The sequence below is a fragment of the Ursus maritimus genome, unplaced genomic scaffold (genome assembly GCF_017311325.1).
Source record: "Ursus maritimus isolate PB19 unplaced genomic scaffold, ASM1731132v1 scaffold_26, whole genome shotgun sequence".
NCBI classification, from domain to species: domain Eukaryota; kingdom Metazoa; phylum Chordata; class Mammalia; order Carnivora; family Ursidae; genus Ursus; species Ursus maritimus.
Genome location: NW_024425119.1, coordinates 13,135,045 through 13,157,476, shown reverse-complemented (window position 1 = coordinate 13,157,476; position 22,432 = coordinate 13,135,045). Strand labels below are relative to the sequence as shown.

At 44.8% G+C, this 22,432-nt stretch overlaps 1 protein-coding gene across 1 annotated transcript in view; it reads left to right on the top strand.

The window, feature by feature from the left end:
- GRIN2B (glutamate ionotropic receptor NMDA type subunit 2B) overlaps positions 1-22,432 on the top strand; it is a 277,553-nt gene that overhangs the window by 234,400 nt on the left and 20,721 nt on the right. The window contains exon 8 of the mRNA XM_008707015.2: positions 723-952. Coding sequence (XP_008705237.1) covers positions 723-952 — 230 coding nt within the window. The remainder of the gene's footprint in view (positions 1-722; positions 953-22,432) is intronic.

Sequence of the window (22,432 nt, the reverse complement as noted above, 5' to 3'; positions counted from 1 at the left end):
GAGACAGTGTGCCTTTCTGTCCTCAGATAGCGTGGTGAAGCCAGGGGTCTGTGACTTCCTCCCTGGGTTCCTGATATTCTTGCTACCACGGTTGGAAACCCAGTGGAGATGGGTTGACATTGTAGTGGGGTCGAGGCTGTCTTTGAAACATTTAGTGCTAAGTGTTAGAAGCTAAAGAAAAATTAGGATAAAGGACATTCAAAGCCATCTAGCATCAGTGTGAATACAATTGTAGGAGGTCCATGACGGGTAGAAGAACATTCCATACGATTCTTGTTGACCTTGTTTAAAGTTGAAATCCTTTCTTGGTAGATACAAATAGGAATTTTAGGAACAAGAGTAATAATGCGAGTGTGATAGTGGGGTAGTTGCCTTTGTCATTCAGTTATGATGTGGTCTTGAGGGTCTTGTCTACATGGGGGCAGGAAGCCCTGGCTGAGTGCCCTGGCTGAGTCATGAGCTTTAGTTGAAGCAAGATCCCACACACACACCAGGCCCCTGGATTTTCTTCTAAAGGACCCTCTTCTGCCTTCCTGGGGGGGTCCCAGAAGAGAGACACAAACTCTCAACTTAAAAATGTCTGCATCTCAATCGGAGGGTTTCCTGCTTTGAGCAGGAACTTACCAGCTCTGTGTATTTGGCTACACAGAGCTGGTATCTCTGTTTAAATAGAACCGGTGACTCTGTCTTAACTTTCTGTCCTTGTCTTTTCATCACAACAGAGCCAGGTGGCCCATCTTTTACCATCGGCAAAGCTATTTGGTTACTCTGGGGTCTGGTTTTTAACAACTCCGTACCCGTGCAGAACCCAAAGGGGACCACCTCCAAGATCATGGTGTCGGTGTGGGCCTTCTTTGCTGTCATCTTCCTGGCCAGCTACACTGCCAACTTAGCTGCCTTCATGATTCAAGAGGAGTATGTGGATCAGGTTTCTGGCCTGAGTGACAAAAAGGTAAGAGGACCATTTGAAACCTCCCGTCTTTCCCTCAGTCTGAGGGATAGTTCTGAGCCATACTCAAAGTTCTCGTGTACCTGTTAATTTTCTCCATCTTTAGAATTGGCAGTCCTTTCTTATGTCTCCTTAAATTGGGACATGAGAGCAAACATCAGTTTCCCTACCGAAATAATAGTACTTCACGTTCGCTTTCTGATTTGTGAAAGGTCGGCACAAGTACGCCCTGGGCTGCAAATAAGGGGCTTGGTGTGTTAGTGGCTTCCTGAGAGTGTGGTAGCTCCCGCTGAATGTGCTTGGGTGGCCTGTCAGCACAGGGCTGCCCGTTTGGTGTGCTATTAGAGGGCCGCCCCCTGCACCCACACTGAGGGCCCTGGCCCATTGTGGCCTTCATTTTCCTCCCAGTGGTATTTTGCTGTGGGCTCTCTGTTTGTTCATCTGCACGCTCGTGTGTTCCTAGGGCTAAGCAGGAGGGTAGTTCACATTGTTCCTGAAGAGAACTAACTGCTATTGAATTTGATGATTGCCCTGTGTGGTGCCGAAGAATAGGTAGCCCCCATACCAATTGCAAGCCTCCCTGCCTAGCTATGCAGTTGTGGGATGAAGGGAAGTGTCCACTGGTTCGCATCTTTTCTGGACGATGATGTGCCAAACCTGTCCTAAATACCATACTCTCTAGGTCTGCTGGAACCATCATGATTTCTGTGGGCAATCTGTCTCCTGAAACCGTGATAGCTGGGATGGTCCAAGATGAGAGAGAGGAGCTACCTCCCTGGGATACCCAGTAGTGCCTGTGGATGCCCCCACATAATTCTGGAAACTTCCACTCACAACAAATTTCCTACCCTGTGTTTCCTTAGGATTTAGAAAATGTGATTTCTCACCCCTTTCCCAGGATGAAGTGGTGAGGTATGGACTGATGTGTGTTTAGAACAGATAGGTCAAATAGTTAATGATTTCTAATGTGGGGTGGGTTTCCCTCAAATAAAACTGTGAACCCTTAACAGATGGTTTGGGAAGAGTAAGAAGGAAGAGCTAGTCTTTTTGAGGGCCCAGGTTCTGATTTCTCCATCTATTCATCTCTACTCACCAAGAACACTCAAAAGCATGTGAGGAAGGTAAACAAGCTTCTAAGAGAATGAAAAAAATAGATCTATATGTACATATATGGATCATTCACTCTGTTTACCTTTTCATGTTACCTCCTTCTCTGATTTGCCTTCCTTTATTTTCTTCTTTATTTTTAAAAAAATAATACCTCTCTTTGTATTTCCTTCTTCCTTATTTTTAGGTTTTTATTTACTTCTCTCTTCTAACACATGATTTATTATTCATTTATTCATATATTCATGCATTTATTACTTAATTCATTTTAAATATTTCTCTTTGTTCCTTCGTTGACATCTTTTGTCATTATGATCCTGGCTCAGAAAAGTTGAATTAGATTCCTCCCTCTACCTCCTGTTACACCAATTTCTGTGCCTGTTTCTATAGCTTGGGCAGTAGTGGGGTTAAGACCATCTACCTCCTCAAAGCTCTACACTTGAATGTGGCGTAGGTGAGGTGGACCGTGCCCATCCGAAAACAGGGATGTGGCAGCAGCATGGTAGACCATGTCCTCACGCGTGGATTTGTCAAGTATGGCAGACGGTGTCCTCACATCAGGCTCTGCAGAGGTTTGGTGGATCATGTCCCCACACACAATGTGGTAGGACCATATTGCCATGCCATCAATAATATGGCAGAAGTACTGTAGACCACAGTCCTTCCTGGAGCTCTGGGCCACTAAGTGAGGGATCTACCATATTTATCATTTTGTTTTCGTCAAGTATCTCTGAGGATTGCTTAGGACAGTGTATTTATCTTTCCCATACATTCGTGAGCTACTCGGCAACAACTGTGTGATTTTCTATTTGAAATAAGCCTAATTAAGATCAAGGAGATTGTTTTCCCTTTTGTGGTTTTGAAAGAATATATTGTCCTAGGCTGCTCAAACAGAGAGGTTGTGCACCTGTCTGTCCTCCACACTATGTTGGTTATGTTCTGAAAAGTTAGATCCCATCCGTTCTTTCCTTAGAGAATTTCAGTGGTTCCAATGAGTCTAGAATAAAGACCTTTTTCCTGCTGTGCCTCCGAGGGCCTTCACATGGGATTCCCATCGTGCTCTAGCTCTTCAGTGTGGTCGGCCAGGGCTTCGGCCCTTGCAGCCTACATCCCAGGCTTCCAACTTCTTGTCCTTCCGGACCATGCCTCTCTATCTGTGCATCTGCCTGGGATGTTCTTCTCCCGACTTCTTCACTCATCAAACTCCTATGGAACTTTCAAGACCCAGACTAGAGGCCGCTTCATTTGTGGAGCTCCATGGCTCATCTGGACAGTGAGTCATTCTCTCCTCTGACATGGCAGTCTTTCCTCCCTTTATTAATAACACCTGTCTTCCACATTGTCCTGTAATAATCTGGACACCTGGACCTGACCAGATCTCCCCATCTGACCATGAGCTCCATTGGACCACGATCATAACATGGTTATCCTGTTTTGTTTTGTTTTGAAGTCTGTGGGGAGAGGGAAACAGGATATATTTATGTAAGAGCCTCTCACGCAAAGCAGTGGACTAAGCATTATAGGCAAAGAAAGCAACAAGAGAGCAAGAACCCTTTAACAGCTATCTAATTTGAAAATACTTAAAAATGGTTATCAGATACATTTTAGAACTTCGCAGATGACAAAATCGTAAAGCGTAAGCATCCTTCCAGACAGTGTCAACATAATTTACATAATTATAGAAAACATTTAAGTAACTAATGACATGTAACGCACATCAGTGTCAGGAATGCTAATATAAATCAGAAAGAGGGTTTTCTGAAAGTGCACTTAAAATGTCAAAATTGATATTAGTTTCCCTTCACAACACCTTAAGAAAACAAAGTCTCGGGCCTGACTTTGCATGACAGCAAGTGTATTCTGTGAATTTAGAAAAAGAAAAGGTAAAGAATGAAGTCGTCAAGATGGAAATATTGAGAATAGAAATGAGGTGATTTTGAAGATTCTTTTTTCAATGGGATTAAATTTTCATCAAGGAAAGTAACATTTAAAATGGAAGAGAGTTCTTAAACTTGTTTTGACTGTCACGGATGGCATATCTTCCACACAACTCAGATCAAGTGGTAAATATCTTGGAGTGATGATGGGAAGGTATTTATAGCCATTAAATTTATATATCTTTGGGAAATTATCTTCAATTTTATGGCAGAAAAGTATTTTCCAGATCTCATTTTTGGTGAGGTACAAAATCAGAATGTTCGGAGTTAAATTTCCATGAAAACCTATTTTGGGGATCCTTTTCACTGGATGGCTTCCATCTTGCAGTAGCACATTACATCAGTGAATTCAGAATTATCCCACTACATGCTGTAACTAAATATGGGTGCAAGTTCTAACATTTAGCAGCCCTACTGTACATTCCATCAGTCCCCCCAGCAGCAGGAGAATGTAAGGAAGCTGGTGACATCTTACTGCCCTTAACAAAGAGCCCCCCATGCTCATTCCCCTATGTCTCACCTACCCAGACGGATTTCTCAAATTGCGGTCTGCCAACCATAGAAAGGAGGGGAAAGAGCTGGACCACCGAGTGAAGGAAGGGACATATTTGCTGGGCCCTAGGTACCTTATGCATGTTACATCTATTTTATATGGGTCCTCTGCATATAGGTATGACTATTCCCATTTTACAAATAAAGACCCCGAGACTCTGGGAAGTTTCCAGACTTGCCTAAAGTCACACGTTCTCAAGTGACAGAGCTAAAGGTTTGCGTCCCGGTGTGTTGGTCTCTAAAATCACTTCGCCAGGGTATCTCCCTTGTAGCTCACCCCAGACAAAGTTATGATGTCGGTAAGGATTGGCATTGACACCCCTGCCCCCACTTTTTCATTGAATTTTCAATTCTCTTATTTGATGACTTTCTCTATCAGTTTCACTTAACCCTGAGGTTACTGTCCACTGCCCCCACCAGGACTACTGTTACTACGGATAATGGTAATAACAGTCATCGTCATAATTAATATAACTTCAACAATTATATCTCTGCTCACGTTTTTTTCAGCTCCCACAAGCCAGGCATAAGGCAGCTGCATTACACAGATGATCTTATGTAATGGTGCTATAAATGTTTTCATTTGTCAGTGAGGAAACTGAACCTGGGAAGGGTTAAGTCATTTTCCTTCTGATATGCTTCACCGCCTACAGTCCCTAAACAGTGTGCCATCCTGTTTCCATCCCAGGGCTTAGTTTTCATTCATCCTCTTTCTTCCTATCTTCCCATCTACCTTGTCAAAGCATAACAAATTAGATCCTTTTCCTCTACCAAAAAGCAGCTATCTGATGAACTGATCCACAATAATTTAGATAGTGTTTTAACATCTACACTTTTTAAAAAAGATTTTATTTATTTATTTATTTGAGAGCGAGAGAGAGAACACGAGCTGGATGAAGGGGCAGAGGGAGAAGCAGACTCTGCTAAGCAGGGAGCCTGATGTGGGGCTCAATCCCAGGACTCTGGGATCATAAGCTGAGCTGAAGGCAGATGCCTAACCGACTGAGCAACCCGGGCGCCCCTCATTTGCACTTTCTTTAAGAAGCTTTTCAAAGGCATTCCCTTAAGAAGAGAAGGGTGGTGATTTCTAGTACTTATGCAGGCGAACGGCCCACACATTGACTTTACCCCGAGCCTATTGTGACCCTGAGTTTGAGCCACTGTTGGAGGGTGGGAGAGGGGCGGCAGCAGGAAAGAGAAGGGGCGGTTATGGAGTCATGGGGTGAAGGAAGCAGAGACTGCTGTCTGACTGTTGGGCTCCTGAGGGTGTTTGGCTGCATCCTGTTCACACATTCCTACCCCACAATGTGACATGTACCCACTATGTATTTTGCAGTTTTTTTCCTCAAGGAACTGTAGGAATTTTTATTAGCTTTTAAAATGTCCAAAAGGTGCCTATCTAATTAATGAGGGCGACCACCTTTGCCTGCAATATTGAAGGTACAATCAGGACAGCCTTCTGACAACTAAATAAGGACCCATGGCTTTTCTAGATAATGATTATTCTATGTGAAGTCTCATAGCATCTTGAAGTCACCTCGTATCCTTTTGTAATAGAGACTGTGTAGGACTTTTAAATCAACGTGCAAACAAGTCAGTGTGCATTCTGGAAGAGAACCAGCCTGGTGATAAGCATATTTACACCACAGTGCACACTGATACGTGATGATTGGATGGTATTTGAGCACGTGAAGAAACGGGCCATGCTTTCCACTGTACAGCTGTGTCTTCCTCACCCTATTCATTTTAGGCTGAAAGCCGGTGAGAGACAGCTGACCTCAAGCTTGATCTGCCACACCTTGGTCCTGGCGCAGACCCTCTTGGTCAGATCACGGAATACTGAGCCAAAAATAGGTTACTAAGGATAGTGGCAGGCATGCCTTACTAGCCAGGGAGCTAGAAATGAGGGCCTGGAAAGGATCTTCAGGTAGCTGAGCAAACTAGGGTGTGATTTCTTGCGTGGGAGTCCTGTGGAGCTGTCAAGCAAGTGGTCCTCCTGTGGAGCTGTCAAGCAAGTGGTCCTCTTGTAGCAGCTGGTCAAGAGCAATCCTGGAGGAAGTGACAAGAAAACACCCCCCAGCCTGGGAGGACACAGGGCATGGGGCACGCGTGTAGAGGGGAAGGGACACCTGCCCCTTTGTCTCTCAATTACCAGAACCAATCTGACATGGTATGTGGGCTCCTACCCCAAGTACTGAGCCTCCCTCATTCCTTCCTGGGTGGCCTGCACCCAGAACAAGGCCTGGAGGTTGCCCAGCTCCAGTGCTGTTGCTCAGGGTCAACTCTCACCATTTCGCTAGTGTTATTTGAGAATGGGACTACTTTTGCCCACTCCTAATTCCTGAGTCCATTTTTTACTTGCCCGACGCCTTGACTGAGGCAACCAGTGGGGCTTCGCAGTGGTCACCCTCCCAGTCCTAGGATGCAGATGGCTTAGTGCTGACTACTGGGCTCCCAAGGGGGGCCCAGGGTCTCCTTTTTCTCCTTTCCGTGTACCCCTTCACAGCCTCAGTCTTCACCGTGTCCTCCTTTCCTTGAGTGACTGCCTGCTTCCTGACATTCCATGGCTTCCCACATAGAATTCCTCACCTCTGACCTCTGCTGTACTGTTGGCGCTTATTGCGGGTTGAATGGACCCCCCCAAAAAAAGATACGTTCATGTCCTAACCCCTGTATCCTGTGAGTGTTACCTTTATTTGGAAAAGAGATCTTTGCAGATGTAATTAAGTTAAGGATTTCAAGATAAGATTAGCCTGGATTCTCCGGGTTGGTGCTAAATCCAATGACAAGTGTCCTTACAAGAGAAAGGCAGAGACTTGACTCAGAAGAGAAGATCAGGAGAAGGCAGAAGCAGAGATTAGAGTGTTGCAACCACAAGAACCATCTGGAGGCTGGAAGAGGAGGCAAGGAACAGACTCTTCCCTAGAGCCTCTGGTGGGAGCACAGCACTGGCACTTTGATTTCGGACCTCTGGCCTCCAGAACTGTGTGGAAATAACTTAGTGTTGTCTTAAACCACCCTGTGAATAGTAGCTGGCTATGGCAGCCCCTGGAAATGGATACAGGGCCTTCATGACTCTCCTACAACCTGCTCTCTGAGCTCCCCGCAGATGTTAGACTTTGGGGTTTCTCCTGCTCGTCTCCATCTCCCCTGTCAGCACCCAGCCCCATCCTTCCAAAGGGTATTTCTTATAGCAGCATCCAGTTTAACTCCTCTTCCCACGAATCTCCTTTGCTTCAAAGAATTGATCTACATCGCACTGAAGATTTGCAGACATGTTTTACACACCATGGAAGTCTTCTCCATGCTGCTGAATTCTAGGGAGATAGTCGAAAACCCAAGTGTCCTTCAGCGCTCCTGTTTGCTCTGTCCTTGAGCCCGATTAGGGTTCATTTCTCGCAGCATGTAACGTGTTATATGTGTGCGTACTTCCCACGCAACCTCCTACTAGACCTCTTCGTAGTAACATCATTGTCAAAGGGGATGGAGGGCATGATTTCCACAACTCTTTTCTAGGGACAATATTACTAATGCACCCCTCTCATAGTCTGGATCGTGTTGCGTTGTTCAAATCACAGAACTGGAAGGGACCTTATTTAATCATAAGGCACGGGGGCCGTTTTTCTCAATAACGGTAAACAGGTGTCCTCTCTTCATGTGGATGAACATATCTTCCTTGACAGATTCTTTGTTACACAGGAATGCACACTCATATATGTACATGTGTGTTCATATGTATATATATATATATATACACAGTTGACCTTTGAACAACGTGGGGGTAAGGGCGCCAGTCCCCTGCACAGTAAAAAAATCTGAGTGCAAGTTTTGATTCCCCAGAAACTGAACTGCTAATAGCCTACTGTTGACTGGAAGCCTTACTGATCACATAAATAGTCAATTAACACATATTTTGTATATTTATATGGATTATGTACTGCATTCTTACAATAAAGCTAGAGAAAAAATATTATTAAGAAAATCCATAAGGAAGGTGGGGCTCCTGGGTGGCTCAGTGGGTTGAGCATCTGGCTCTTGACTTCGGCTCAGGTCATGATCTCAGGGTCCTGGGATTGAGCCCTGCATCAGACTCCACGCTCAGCAGGGAGCCTGCTTGAGGATTCCTCTCCCTCTCCTTGTGCCCCTCCCCCTCCACTCAAGATCTCTTTCTCTAAAAAAAAAAAAAAGAAAAGAAAAAATCATAAAGAAGAGAAAATACATTTATAGTACTGTCCGGTATAAAAAAAAAAATCCTCTTTAAGTGTACCTGGGCAGTTCAAACCTGTATTGTTCCAAGGCCAACTGTATATGCATCCTCCAAAAGTACATACATACAATAAGATAACTGGTTAGCTAGGAGCTTGACACAAAGCTACATGAGGAACACAAGTTTCCCCTGTGCATAGAGCAGAAGCTTTACAGTGTGGATCTGAGGAAGGTTGTCTTTTTTATCTGGAAAAAGAAGAAAGTTTTGTCTCATTTTGTTGATATTAGCAGAGCCATCTTTCTGTGAAATGAATCAAAAGACAATGAAATGAAGGCAGGAAGAAAGGAGGAAGGAAAGAAGTAGAAATAAAGGAGGGTGGGAAGGAAGGAACAAAGGAAGGAAGAAGGAAGAAAAAAAGAATAAAGATGAGAAGAGAAAAAAGAAAAGAAATGAAAATTAAAAGCATCAGAACCAAACTTTGGCTCTGCCTAACTCTTAGAAAGATGTCCCTAAGTAAAATAATAGAGGAATAGAAGCCTTCCTGAAGCCATAATGTTTTTAAAAATGCAACTAAACCAACTAGCATGAGTATGAATTCATAATTTCCTCCACCAGTTGAATTGCACTGGGCCCCAAATAAAAGCCAGCATAGGCAACAAATGGTTTCAGTTCAGAGAAGTCGAAGCATACAGTGTGGCATGCTGTATTCAAGTTTTAGGTGCTCTGGGAGTGGGAGAAGCTTGAGCACTTCCTGGACTGGTCAGATCATACGAATTTATCTGCGTGGCTTCCATCTCAGCCCTCTGTCAGGCTGTCTCTCCTAGGCTAGGAAGAGCAAGGGGCTCAGGAGTCTCCCAGGGATGATGGAATCTGCTTACAGCTGAGTCTCTGATCCTAAGAGAAGACAGCTATTCCATTTAGCTGGCTACTGAAGGAAGTTTCTTCATTCTGAAATTTATTTACATCAAAGGAAAATAAGAGAGGTCCTCAATATCTTTTTTTCTCTCCTTAAAAACAAAAACTAGAAGTAAGTGTTTCAGTAGAAGGGGGCTAAATTTTTATATGATGCTCACTAAATCTTGGCTTCTGGGTTGAGGATTTATTAAGAATTAGTGTTTTGTGCTGGGCAACTAAGTTCAAGTCCTTTGAGAGAAATTAATGCAGCTGTGAAAATTTATATGTGGCCAAAGGCATCTGGCCTAAAATGAATTAGATTTTAGAGATGTCACCATTGTATCCACGGTAAACACGGTGGCCTGTGCAGACTCTGGGCTTTGTGTCCCCACCTTGTCATAATGATGGCAAGAGTGGACAAGGGTCCCAGTGGACTGTGTGAGGCCTGTTATATTTTTGGAAGCTTTCTGCACAGCGGGGCGTGTGCTGGGACTAGTGGGGGCCTGAGAGCACCGGAGTCTGGGGAAGTCCAACCATGTCCTTCACAATTTGATGCTGGGTTTTCCTCTGCAGCATGGCTCACGGAGAGCCATTAAGAGACAACCACACCCTGTATCTCCTCTGGTATTTTATCCAGGCTTGTCTGGGGGGCTCTGATTCAGAGTATCAAGGGTGTTATCTCCAGGCCAATATGATCCTGAGAGCTGCCCTAGTGGAGAGAAGAAAATAAGTAGGCAGGAAGCTCCCTCCAGGTGCACGCAGCTTGGACTTCTGGGAGGCAGTTGGGAGGAGGAAGAGCAGAGTTTCAGGGCCTCACTTAGCAATTAGATGGTTAGTCCATTTGAGTAGATCTTTCTGTTGTGGGGACACAGGGGAAGTGACTGCCTGGGAAGGGGTGGCATAGAGCAGGGTATGAATATCAGACTCACTTGGGGAACCTTTTCAAATAAATAGGACTCTGTCCATGCAGGTAGAAGGTAAAGTACAGCTGTGAAATCTCCCACCTGCCAGGACCTGCCAGTATAAGAAGGGTCGTGAGAGCAAACTACTTTGGGGGAAGTTATTAGAGGGCTGTGGCATCCCCCCCTTTTCTCCCACTCCCCTCAAGCCTACTGAAGGGGCTTTGCAGGGATCATTTGGAGAGCTTGGTATTCAGCCCCTGCAGTTAGAATGGAGAAGGGCTGGCCTTTGGCTTGTACCTGAGAGGATCAGTGGTGACAGGACAGGTGGCTGAAGCCAGTCACCTGGTGGGTGGGCCTTGGTTCCTCCAGTCTAGATTAGGCCACGAGGGCAGGAGGGAGTCAGTTTGGGCCAGGAGTGGAGGCAGGTGTTTTTAAAGATCCCCTGTTCAAAGGGCTTCCTGCTCAGGCGAGGCAGCCGAAACAGAAATACGCAGGAGGGGTGTCATCTGATGGAGAAGACAAAGGGACCGATGTAAGCAACCAGCTGCATTCAGGGAGTGGCAGACCCACATTCCCGCTTTGAGGGCCTCCGAAGAACCCATGAACTTGTCTGACATGGGGAAGAGTCTGCTTTGAACGCTGGCCATGCGTAGAGACCATCAATGCTAGATCACCACCAAACCCCGCAAGTGAGGGCTCTCCTGCCTCCAGGGACCTTTCCTATCTCCACTGCCTTTCTCCCCAGCCCAGAGCGGAATAGAACAGCTCAAATACAGGATCTGTAATGGTTGCCTTCACTTTGACGTTTGTCTCGGCCAGCTGATAGTCCCTGGGATTCCTGGGGCCAAATCTGCCTGATACTCCCTGCCCCTCTTATCGAACATGTATTGAACGATTTAATAGGCAGATGCTATGTGTCTGCTGTTAGACTCTTCACATCTGTGGCTACTTTTAGCCCTCATACCCACCCTTTAAGGTGAAGATTATTGAAGCCATTTTCCAGAAGAGGAGAGTGCTGTAAGAGTCAAGCAGATTCACTGAAGTCACACAACTAGCAGTGAGGGTGTCAGGATTCGATCTGGGGTGAGCTGCCCCCAGAGCCTGCCGCGGCCCCATTTTACCACACCGACATAGCTTTGTGTCCTCTCCGTGTCCTCCTAGACGTGTTGGCCTGAGGCGGCAGAATCCTTCAAGCCCCCTCCCGTGGGGATCCTGCCTGGCCTGGCTCCTGAGATTCCCAAGGTGGAGGTGATTGTGGACCCCCACGAGAGCGGATAGACCACTCTCTCCCCAGCTGTAAGCGTGCAGGAACTTAGAAGAGACTTTGTTCACTCGAATCTGGGAGTTGTCTTTGTTTCTGAGCTCACAGCCCCTTGCACATTTAAACGCCACTGACTTAATGAGGGTTGACTGGATGAATGAGTTAAACAGACACAGAATGTCATTGGGTGCTGAGTTTTCTCTCTCCTTGGAAGGAACCAATGTACTTGCTTAATCCAGCAAGAAAGGAAAAGATCCCACTCTCAGAAACCTTCCTTTTAGAGGGAAGTAAAGGAAGGCAGAGAGAAAAGAATTGGAGAGGAGGGACATGAACCCCACTACATCCCTCCGTCTTCATCTTAAGATGGAAATAAGGCAAGCACAGTATTAGCTGTTTCTGAAATACCCGTAGCAAGGAGACCATGAGAGCTTAAGTCTGTAAACCACCTTGATATTAAAATCGCTAAGTGCTTGATTCCTGAAAACTTGCTCACACATCTCTCAGCTTATCACTAGCACCGCACTGTGTTCTGAGTTCAGTGCAAGCCCGTTCAGTTTCTTGCAAGAACTGATTGCCAACAGACCCCGAGACAGCTGCGACTCAGCCTTTTTTGGACTGAGTACAAAAGAGATGTTGAGCTGGGTGTCATCCTGGTACTAAAGGAAGAATCCTAGGATGTCTAATGATGTCTCCTAGTGGCCTCAAATACAAATTGAACAAGATGGCTAACAGCACTGCGTTATGAAGGACACTGCAGCTGCGGACCTCCCGGGCACAGGAACCTGTAGGGAATGGCCTTTTTTTGCTCCCAGAAAAAAAAAAAATTGCATTTGAACACACACACACACAAGGTTACCACTCACATGCCTGTACGTGACACACCCACCCATCGCTGCAAACACACACACACACACACACACATACCACAGAGGGTGCAGATGCAGCTCTGACTTGGAGCACTGAGCAATTTTCTGCTTTTTCCTTTTCTCCTTATAAAAGCGCGTCAAATTAATTGCGGCCAATTATGTACAAATCCCTCTCTCTCTGCCAATCAGGGCTGCCTGAACGGGCAAGAGGCGCTCTCACCTGCTTCATTATGCAAATTGATATTCAAACGTGGAAGAACAATGCAGCCTTCAGCACAGCAGTGATTCCAGGTTGCTAATGAGAAGAGGCTGCTGCCAGAGGAGTTGTTCTTATCCTCTGATGCTGATGGGAGAAGGCTGAGAAGGCTTCATGTGGCGATGGGGCAGAGTCAAAGTCAGCAGCAGCTCCCAGACCACCCGTTGCCCTGGTGTGGCTCGGGCCCCCACGTGGAGGCTCACCGCTAGGTCTGACAAGATTTGGGATGATTTGGAGTCCACATAGTGTAGACAGTGCAGCTTGATTCCTTCATCACCCCTGTGGTCTGACAACCATAAATACATTTCCCAGGACACGGTGGGCATCTGGAAGCATGGGGTCAGGTGTGGCCCTAAATGTACCAGTACTCAGAATGCCTGTGGTCAAGGTCAAAGGTGAACCACCATGTAAAGTATGCAAAAACAGTCCACACCCACGCACAGAGGAAGAAATCAACAAACACTGAGATCTCGCATTATGAGATTAATTTCTTTTGAAAAGGCCTATGCCATTCAGCCAGTCGTTCATTCAGGAACTACTATGTGCAGAGAAAGGGATATTTGACTCCCTGCTAATGTGAGAACTTCTCTGATAGCTGCCTCACCTTGTTGCCTTGCCTCTGCACTTCAGAATCTCTTGAATTGGAATTACAGTCTCGCCCCTCAACCCCAAGTCGTGGAAAAGAGGCTTTTAACAAAATTATGTCATTGTCACTCCAGTCCTCTCTGCCGGGGCTGGTAGAGTCAGACACCACGCACAGCAGTGCAGGGCATTCTGCTTGGCAGCTGTGGTCTCGGTGACATGGAGTGGGGCTAGGAGGAGTTTGGTGCTGGGAAGCTGGGCAGCTTTCCAGCTCCCCAGAATAGTCTTCATGAAGTGATTTCAGTTTTCGGTTTGAAGTGTCGTGAAATCACGCATCATCCAGTACACCCGTGTTCCAGGACAGGGCCCTCCAGGTTCTGGGTGACCCAGACAAGTGGCCATTTTGGCACCAGCCCTCCCTCGTTTGGCGTTCCCAGTGCTCCATGTGAGCTACCGTGCACACATAAAGCCAACACAACATCCTTGTGGCATCTAAGGATGTGAGGTTCAGGGAAGAAGTCAGAATCCCTGAAAGAAAAATGGCTCCCAAGGCCATCCACGAGCTGGGCCAATCGGTCTGAGTGACCACTACTTTTTTTGAAATGGTTTCATGTGCTTATACTCCTAGTTTCAACATTTATATCGAAAACAAAAAAAAGTTTTAAACTCTCTGCTTCTTAAAATGCAGATACCTTTGGGACATTGAGTGATGGTTTAATCACAGATAAGTGAGAATTTTTTAGACCGTCTCCCTCTTAATGCCTAGATGTGATCTATTTGGACTGAAAAAAAGCAAAGGTTTTAATTTTGTGGACATGGATCGCGTAGGAATATAGTGACTGTCAAGTTTGGATGCCCTGGAGGGGAGCTGAGGAGAGCGCCAGGCCCAAGAAGTAGGGTTTGAGTGTACAAAGCCTAGTGCAAGGGCCAGCCCTAAGCCCCAAGCAAGGGAAGTTCCTTCTCCATTCTTCCAGTACTTCATCACCCATCTCCTGCCCCCCAGCCTCCCCAGATAGCCTACCCGTCCCCCTACAGTAGCCAGAGGCCGTGTCGGTGACTGTCTGCTGCAATCAGTGATCAAATGCCTGTTTCCTTCACGGCACTATAAGACCCTTGAAGCAACAGGCACTGTTTTCCATAACGCTGTTCAGCTCCTGGGACAGTGCCTGCTACATCTTAGAAGTGTGGTAAGTGAATGAATGTTCCCAGAACATAAGCTAATAATATGAACACTAAAATTCTGTTCTCTTACGGATAAAATTGTCTTTAATGAGCTAACCATCTACAGTATTGTTTCGCTGAGGAAAAATATTTCCGTTTCTGGACAGCTGATTTATAAATGAACTGTTGAGGACAACATGTTCATAGGTTGGAGCCGGCCTATTAAAAATTGCATTTCCAAAGCCAAAAATAAATTGACCTTTGTGTTATGTGTTCCTTTGCAATGTTAGCAACCACGAGGGGTCCATGGTAATCACTGTGTAAAGCCACATCTGTAGTTCCAGCCTCAGAGAATGGGCCAGTTATTAGTGACCATGGGTAGCGTTCCCTGGGCTAGATGCTTTACATGCTCTGTCTTGTTTGCTCATCCTCCCAAACCGTTTAGGCAGATGCTACCTCTGTGTTAGAGAAGAGAAAACTAAGACTCAGCCACTACAAAGTGTGGGATATGGCTGGGCTCCCAAACCCCTTTAGTGCTTCAGGTTCCCAGTTATAAAATGGGGATAAAAATATTGCCTACATTAGAGCTGTTATTCTGTTAAAGAATTAGAATACCTGCAAGGTGCTCAGAACAGTGTCCCATGCATACTAATCCCTCAATCAATGTTAGGACTCGAATCCTATGGCAGACCCAGAGTTTGGGCCTAAACCCATCTCACAAAGCCCATACTGTTTCCAGTAGACGATTTAACATGTGCCTTGACAGTCACAGACAGACTGCTGCTAATCCACTCTAGAGCCCACTGTGTGGTCCTCCCTCTACCCTCCTGGCTCCCTGCACTTGCCTATTTCAGTGAGACTCAGGATGGGGGTGTCGGTGAGAGGCAAGTAATGTCAGAGCTGGACGGGTGTGCAGGGGAGAATGGAAGAGTCACTCTCCATGCTTAGATTCCCAGAAAACAGTTCTGGGTCCAAGGCTGCCTGGGAAAGGGTATCTGCCATGGGCCAGAGGTGCCCCGTTCCTCTTTCAGCAGTCTTCTGTGTCTTTCGAGACAGAGCACTTAGCATCCTCCTAGGTGCAGATAAGAACTCAGTGCACGTTTCCAATCTCTGTCTGTCTCCCATCACTGTGATAGCAAACAGTTACTTCCAATAGGATTTCATATGACTACTGGGCCCCACCCCAAACAGTTTCTTACAGGAGTGGACAGATTATAAAACTGGCTTTCTCTTAAAGCATTCCCTGTTCATGTGGTCTGTATCGCCAGAGAATTGTCTGTCCTTTCAGACTCTCAGGAAAAGTAAACCTAACTGCTCCCACCTTAGGCTATCTTGGAGACTTGGGAAAGAACCTTAGCTTCTCTGTAAATTATTGATGAAACCAGAGAGTTTGTAACATTCCTGACTTTACCATCATTACCCACATGGATTATTTGGTAGTGGAAATTATGTCCTTATTGTCATAAATAGTTGCTATATTATCATAATTTGTTCACTAATGGAGGAAATACTGATGCTCCCTAATGACCCTTTGTCATTTGGAAAATTCCCAGAATGTCCGATTAGATGTGGGTTTGGGAAAGCTGAGACCCAATGGTTTCAGTCCCTAAATCTCCTCTTCTCGGTTCCCAACTCTTCCTGTCGTCCAAACTACTTGGGGTCTCTACCAGCCAATTCACACTTAGCACGTGCTGTGTCAGTGCACCTGATCCTACGTACGTGTACAATGGCAACCATGATGTAAGTGTTCTCTAATCAGTCTCTTTGCTTTCCAGTCTCACCACCTAACCTTTATTTATTCAACAGATAGATCCTAAATGTCTTACTGGAACAGGATAAAGGCAGATCTGAACAGCTCTGTGCAGGCATCCTATTGTTGAACTTTTTGTCAGCTCTGAGCTCAGAGTCCAACCACACAATCGGTCTCAGGAGTCCTAGCAGCTGCTATGCTGCTTGGGGCTAAAGCCTAGAGGCCCTGGAAAAAGAAAGACCAATAGTTGTGCTTCTTCATCTCAAAGGGTCTCTCCAGAAGCCCCTCTGCCCCGTGGTAAGCCCCTCATTCAAGTGGGATTCTGCCTCCTACCAGAATCCTGTCCCTTTCCACAGTTCTTTGGATTGATGAAGACCTGTGTTGTGCCATCTGTCTGACTTTTTATTTAAGTTTTTCTGTACTCTGCACTTAGCATAATACCTAGTACATGAAAGCAATTAATTGTTCAGCAAGTATTTATGGGATGGCTATCAATGACTCTATGGGTAGAATTGCCCGATTTAGCAGATTAAAATGCAGGGCACCTAGTTATGTTTGAATCTCTGATAAGTGGCAAGTGTGATTTTTAGTATAAGTATGTCCCAAAATTTCATGGAAACTCTATCTGTGAGGTATTAGAAACATGCTGAGACAGCCCATATCCAGTGAGGGAGGCAGATACTCAAACAGTTCTTAAAACAGGAGATGGTAAGTATAGTGGAATTTCCTTGGGTGCTCATTTCAAGGTCAAATAAACCCAATCTTTTAAACTTTTATCTTAAAACTTGCTCTCTTGTCCTTCACTCACTTTCTGAACCTTTTCTCAAATTTATGTTGTGAGTTACAGAAAAGAGTACACAATGACCATAGAGCCCTCCCAGTGGCGTATCAGGGGCCTGATGTTTTCCTTCCTACCATACTTCCTATTACAGGCTCCCTATTTAAATAGCAGCACTGCATTGTCAACCCATGCAGCTTGTGGTCCACTAGGGCTCCACAATCTTTTTTGACCGTGCTTTTGACAAAGCCAGTTCCTGTCCCTTCTCACTCGAGGGCACTGTGGTTTTACATTCTGTGATAGTTACTTTGTATGCTTCCTAATTGAACTTCTTTCTTTTAATATCCTCTTTTATCATGCCAGACTTATTGTTTTGATGTTAAATTCTGTTTCCCAAATGGCCAGCCATCCAATCCAGTTTAGTATCATAGCAGATTTAAAGAACAAGTTTTCCATCCCATCACTGAAGTTTTAAAGGAAAATGAGACTTTTCCCTGTTGAGTAAGTTACCTCACACTCCCAACTCAAGCTGGCCACTTCTCCCCTTTTACCAAGTATCCCACCTACCTAGTCTTAGGGGCCTCTTTTTTGATAAAGAAAAACTTCTTTCTTTACAGCTTACTCTGGCATTGGCTAGAGACTTTTTCCCATTCTGTTAATTGGCTCCTGATTTGGAATTTATGGAATTATTTTATTTTATTTTACTTTTATTATTATGCTGTGTTAGTTACTATATAGTACATCATTAGCTTTTGATGCAGTGTTCCGTGATTCACTGTTTGCATATAGAATAATTTTAAAGTAGACTAGCTTCTCTGTAAACCATTGACCAAAGGAACATGACACGTGCACTTGGAACCATTCAAAGGACCCAGTGGCCTGGTGTCTTAAATGAATCATCATGGAGCTCAGTAAGGGAACGCTGGAATAGCTTCCTACTGGGTGGCTGAGACAGCATCCCCCGTTAGTGCATATTTCCTCTGATGATGTCCACTTGGGATTTGAAAAATCTAAGTGTGGAATGGACTCATCTAGATTATTTTCCCAAATAAGGTGTTGCAGTTCATAGGCAGGCTGTCCTGCCAGTAATCCTGTCCCTTCAACCCATTTGCTTATTCTACAAAAATCTCTTTGCCAAGCCTGGAATGAAATAAACCTTGGGTTTTATTTTAAGTGGAAAAGTAAATTTTCGTATGTTAATCTGATGCCAACTTGAAGTTGTTCCTCAGAAAATGCACATTGGACCAAGCTAGCAAGGCTAGATTCAAAAAGGAAGGCACTTACAGGCGGTTTATTGTTGGAAGCAAGAGTTCTCAGGGAACAGTGACACCGTGTCCCTAAAAGGCAGGCTAAGCTCAGGATATCCTGTAGGTCAGCCACCAGATAACAGCTGATCTAAAATCTGGAAGAGGCTTTAAAATAAGTTTATTTCTCTCTCAGGCGTTCTATCTTTTTTTATATTAATAGAATTACGTGTTATTTGGTGTGTAACATACTAATATTTAACATATTTATATTTCTCTCTCCCTACTGTACTATAACCTCCATGAGGACAAGAATTTTTGTCTCTGTTCACTGATATGTCCACTGTAACTATGTAGAGTCTTGCAGATAGAGGTGCTCAAATACTTTTTGAACAGATTAATAAATCATTTAGCCAATGAATGACTAAGAGAGCTCTCTAATTCATATAGTGTTTGTAGTATAAGCCAATACTTTTCTTTATTAGCCATTTGGATTAGAGAAGCAGTGGAAGGTAGCTTCATAACTAATGGTTTGGGGGTAGGTAATGTAGATCAGAAATATTTGACATTTATCGTAGCAGATAAAATTTGCTCATCTTGTGGTTTCTACTATCAAATCACCCAAATTGAGCAAGCGATATTGAAGAAGAGTAGTGAATGAATGGGGTCTTCCACCATACTGCTATTGTGGTTTGTCAGATCTTAAATTACAAAGTGATTTCAGGACTTACTTGACTAGATACTTGACTTCTTTGAAGCCCTGATTACTCCCTGCCTCCTGTGTGAGGGGAATACAGTAGCCTGTCCATGTATATGCCAGAACTATCCACTTCTCTGAACGGTGAGACCTCACCTTCTCAATCAGCCATCTGTCCACTGGTCATTTCTGCTCTCCCATGACTCCTTTAACAAGAAGTAGCCAACCCTGAAATACTGCAGAGGGGCTGCTTTCACTTTCATAGGGGAAAAGAGATAAATGGTAATAAAACAAGCTTATATAAAGGAATTATTAAAAGTGAAAGTGGTTTCTAAGATTTTCCTGGAATAAATACATGTTAAATGTAACCTCTTAAACCATGTATGATCTTCTGTGTCTAAATCTCTGCATAGCATCCACATCCCGGTACCATGACACAGAGCAGGTGTCACTGAATGTGTCTGCGTGGAGGGTCACCCTAAAGAGGAATGTGAATTAACATAGTTCAGAACGATTTTCAACAAAAGGGTTGGAAGTAAAAGGGCTTTCTGGCTTAATCCTCAGTCAGTTGGCAAAATGAAATTCCATTCCTCTATCCATATGGCTATTGATCTTTTGCTTTTGTAGCCATCACCTTAGAATAATAGTGTTACCGTCATAATTGGAGGCCCATTAAGGATGACTTAGGCATGTTGAACTTCCATTATCCCTAAAGGGCTGGGATGTGCCTTGGCTCTGGCGCACTGCTGTGGGGGCCTAGTGGGCTCTCAGTTCCTGTGTGGTAATGGGAGGAAGGGGGGAGTGGACAGGAGCAAGGAATGGCTGTTTGGTCTTGAGTAGTTAATAAGAAAGGGGGGGTAATCAGAAGGGGGAATGAAGCATGAGAGACTATGGACTATGAGAAACAAACTGAGGGCTTCAGAGGGGAGAGGGGTGGGGGAATGGGATAGACTGGTGATGGGTAGTAAGGCCTCCTTACACCATGCACGTATTGCATGGTGCACTGGGTGTTATACGCAGCTAATGAATCATCGAACTTTACAGCAGAAACCAGGGATGTACTGTATGGTGACTAACATAATATAATAAAAAAACATTAAAAAAAATACATGTAGACACTAATCAAGACTGAAACATGCTATTAATCAATAAAAAAAAAAATGTCCAGGCCTCTGTTTCTGGCTCTATGTAGTGAGGAAATCATTCAGTGGGCATTTCCCAAACCATGTGTCACAGCCCACTAGTGTTCTGGGAAATATAATGGGTATTCTTTAAAAAAAGGAAAAAATCCATGGCAAAATAGGTTTGGGAAAATTCTGTGTCAGGGTTAAATAAGTTTCTTTACCAAAGCACTTGTCATGACCCTCCCCTGAGAGGGTCTGCTGTGAACCCCAGAAAGGGATGCAGTATGCACTGTGGAATCACTACAGCTCCCTCCTGGCACTGACATTCTATAAACCGCATGGCCCCAGCATAGGGCTGACTTTATTGACCAAGGCAAGAAGTTCTGCTGTGCTGTAAATGGGTCACAATGTGACCGTGTGTGCTCATGCTGGCATTTCCATTTCTCGGTTTGAAATTGACTGATCTGATTGATTTGCCAGGAAAGCAGAGGTGTGCCTGTCCCCCGTGACACACCTCTCCCTGGGTCCTCACTTGCCCTAGGCCCTGCCTGGCACAGTCCATTGGCAGTCCTTCCCCCACCCCGGCTTTATATTAGGAACCTCAGGTTATCATGCTAACAACGGGAGCGACCCAAAATTCATTGGGGTATCTTGCACGTGGAAATCCTGATAGTAACCTTCAGTTTTCTCCCCCAAACTTTGTAGGAGCTGCTAGGGCTGCTCATGAAGCTCCAGAATCCCAGTTTCCATGGTGAATCCATCTGTACCCTTTGCTTAAAATCTTTAAAGGCCATTTCTCTTTGCTAGCACCCACAGCTTTTATAAAATATCTGCAATGTTCCGTGCACTCTCACGGGTCGGTCTGAGAGGTGGAGTGGATGGCAGTAACATCCCTCTGGAAGTCTCACCTATGGGTAGGTCAAGGGAGCACAGCCAAGGCCACCTGTCACACACAAGATGACTTAAGGATAAAAATCAAATGCCATAGTCCTTACACCTCTGTTCCACTTCATCTGCATGTTACCATAATCATCTCCAATTCTGTCACATTTTTGGTGCCAAAGAAATACTCATATGCATTGTCAAGTCCTAAATTTGACAAGCTCTTGTGGGATCTCAGATCTGACATATTTTTTGAAGGGAAGATGGAGAAGGTGCCAGGAAAGATGTCCTCAGCTAGCATGAGGACAAATTAACTCCTCATTCGCTAGATATGCCAGGATAGCACTAGCTCTCAGAAATGCCGATGTTCAACTTTGTGCTGCGTGATAATGCACTCACGGGTAAGGAGGATACATGGAATGATTTTTTCGTATATAACAAGTGGATCCATATTTATGTTATTCAATTCATTCATTCCTTTAGTCATTCGTTCATTCACACCAAGAGTCTCCTAAATGCCAGGTATGGTTTTAGGCACTAGTGATACAGCAGTGATCAATATAGACAAAATCTTTTCCCTCACATCATTTGCATTCTAAAAGGAGGGAGAAGAAAATAAATTTAAGGAGCAATTATTGACAATATTAGGCATTAACTGCTAGCATAGCGCAGAGAAGGGAGATAGTGAGTGCTGGCAGAGGAGTTGCAATTTTAAATCAAGTGGTCAGAGAAGGGCTCAGTGAGAACACCATCAGATCTGATCTGAAGTTAGTGAGGGAGTGATGGATATCTGGGGCTTTCTGAGTGGAGAGAAGAGCATGCTAAGACAGGAGCTTGCCTGCTGTGTTCCTGGAAGTGCTAGGAGGCCAGTGTGGCTGCTGAGGGATGGGCGAAGGAGAGTAGTGGCAGATGGGGGGTGAGATGATGTTGACTCTACCGACTTCCCTCCTTCGTCCTCCCAAGTACACAGACAGACTTGGATCCTGTCAGGGCTTAGGGTTGATGTCTTTTTCATGTATTCCTCCCATTATATTGCCCCTGAAAATAGTCCAGACCCTTAGTCATTTTCCAGTAAATGCCCCTGCTCCAGCCTCTCTGCTCTTCAGCCATATTGCTGTAGCTGCATAATGATACCTAAGCACTGTGAGGTACACATAGCGTCTTCCTGCAACTGGACCATTCAGCATGCTCTACTGCACAGCTTCTGGCCGTACGCCAACTCAGTGTTCCATGCTCCCCATGTACGAAGATCCTTTCCAACTTCAGTTGAGTCACAGTGTCCT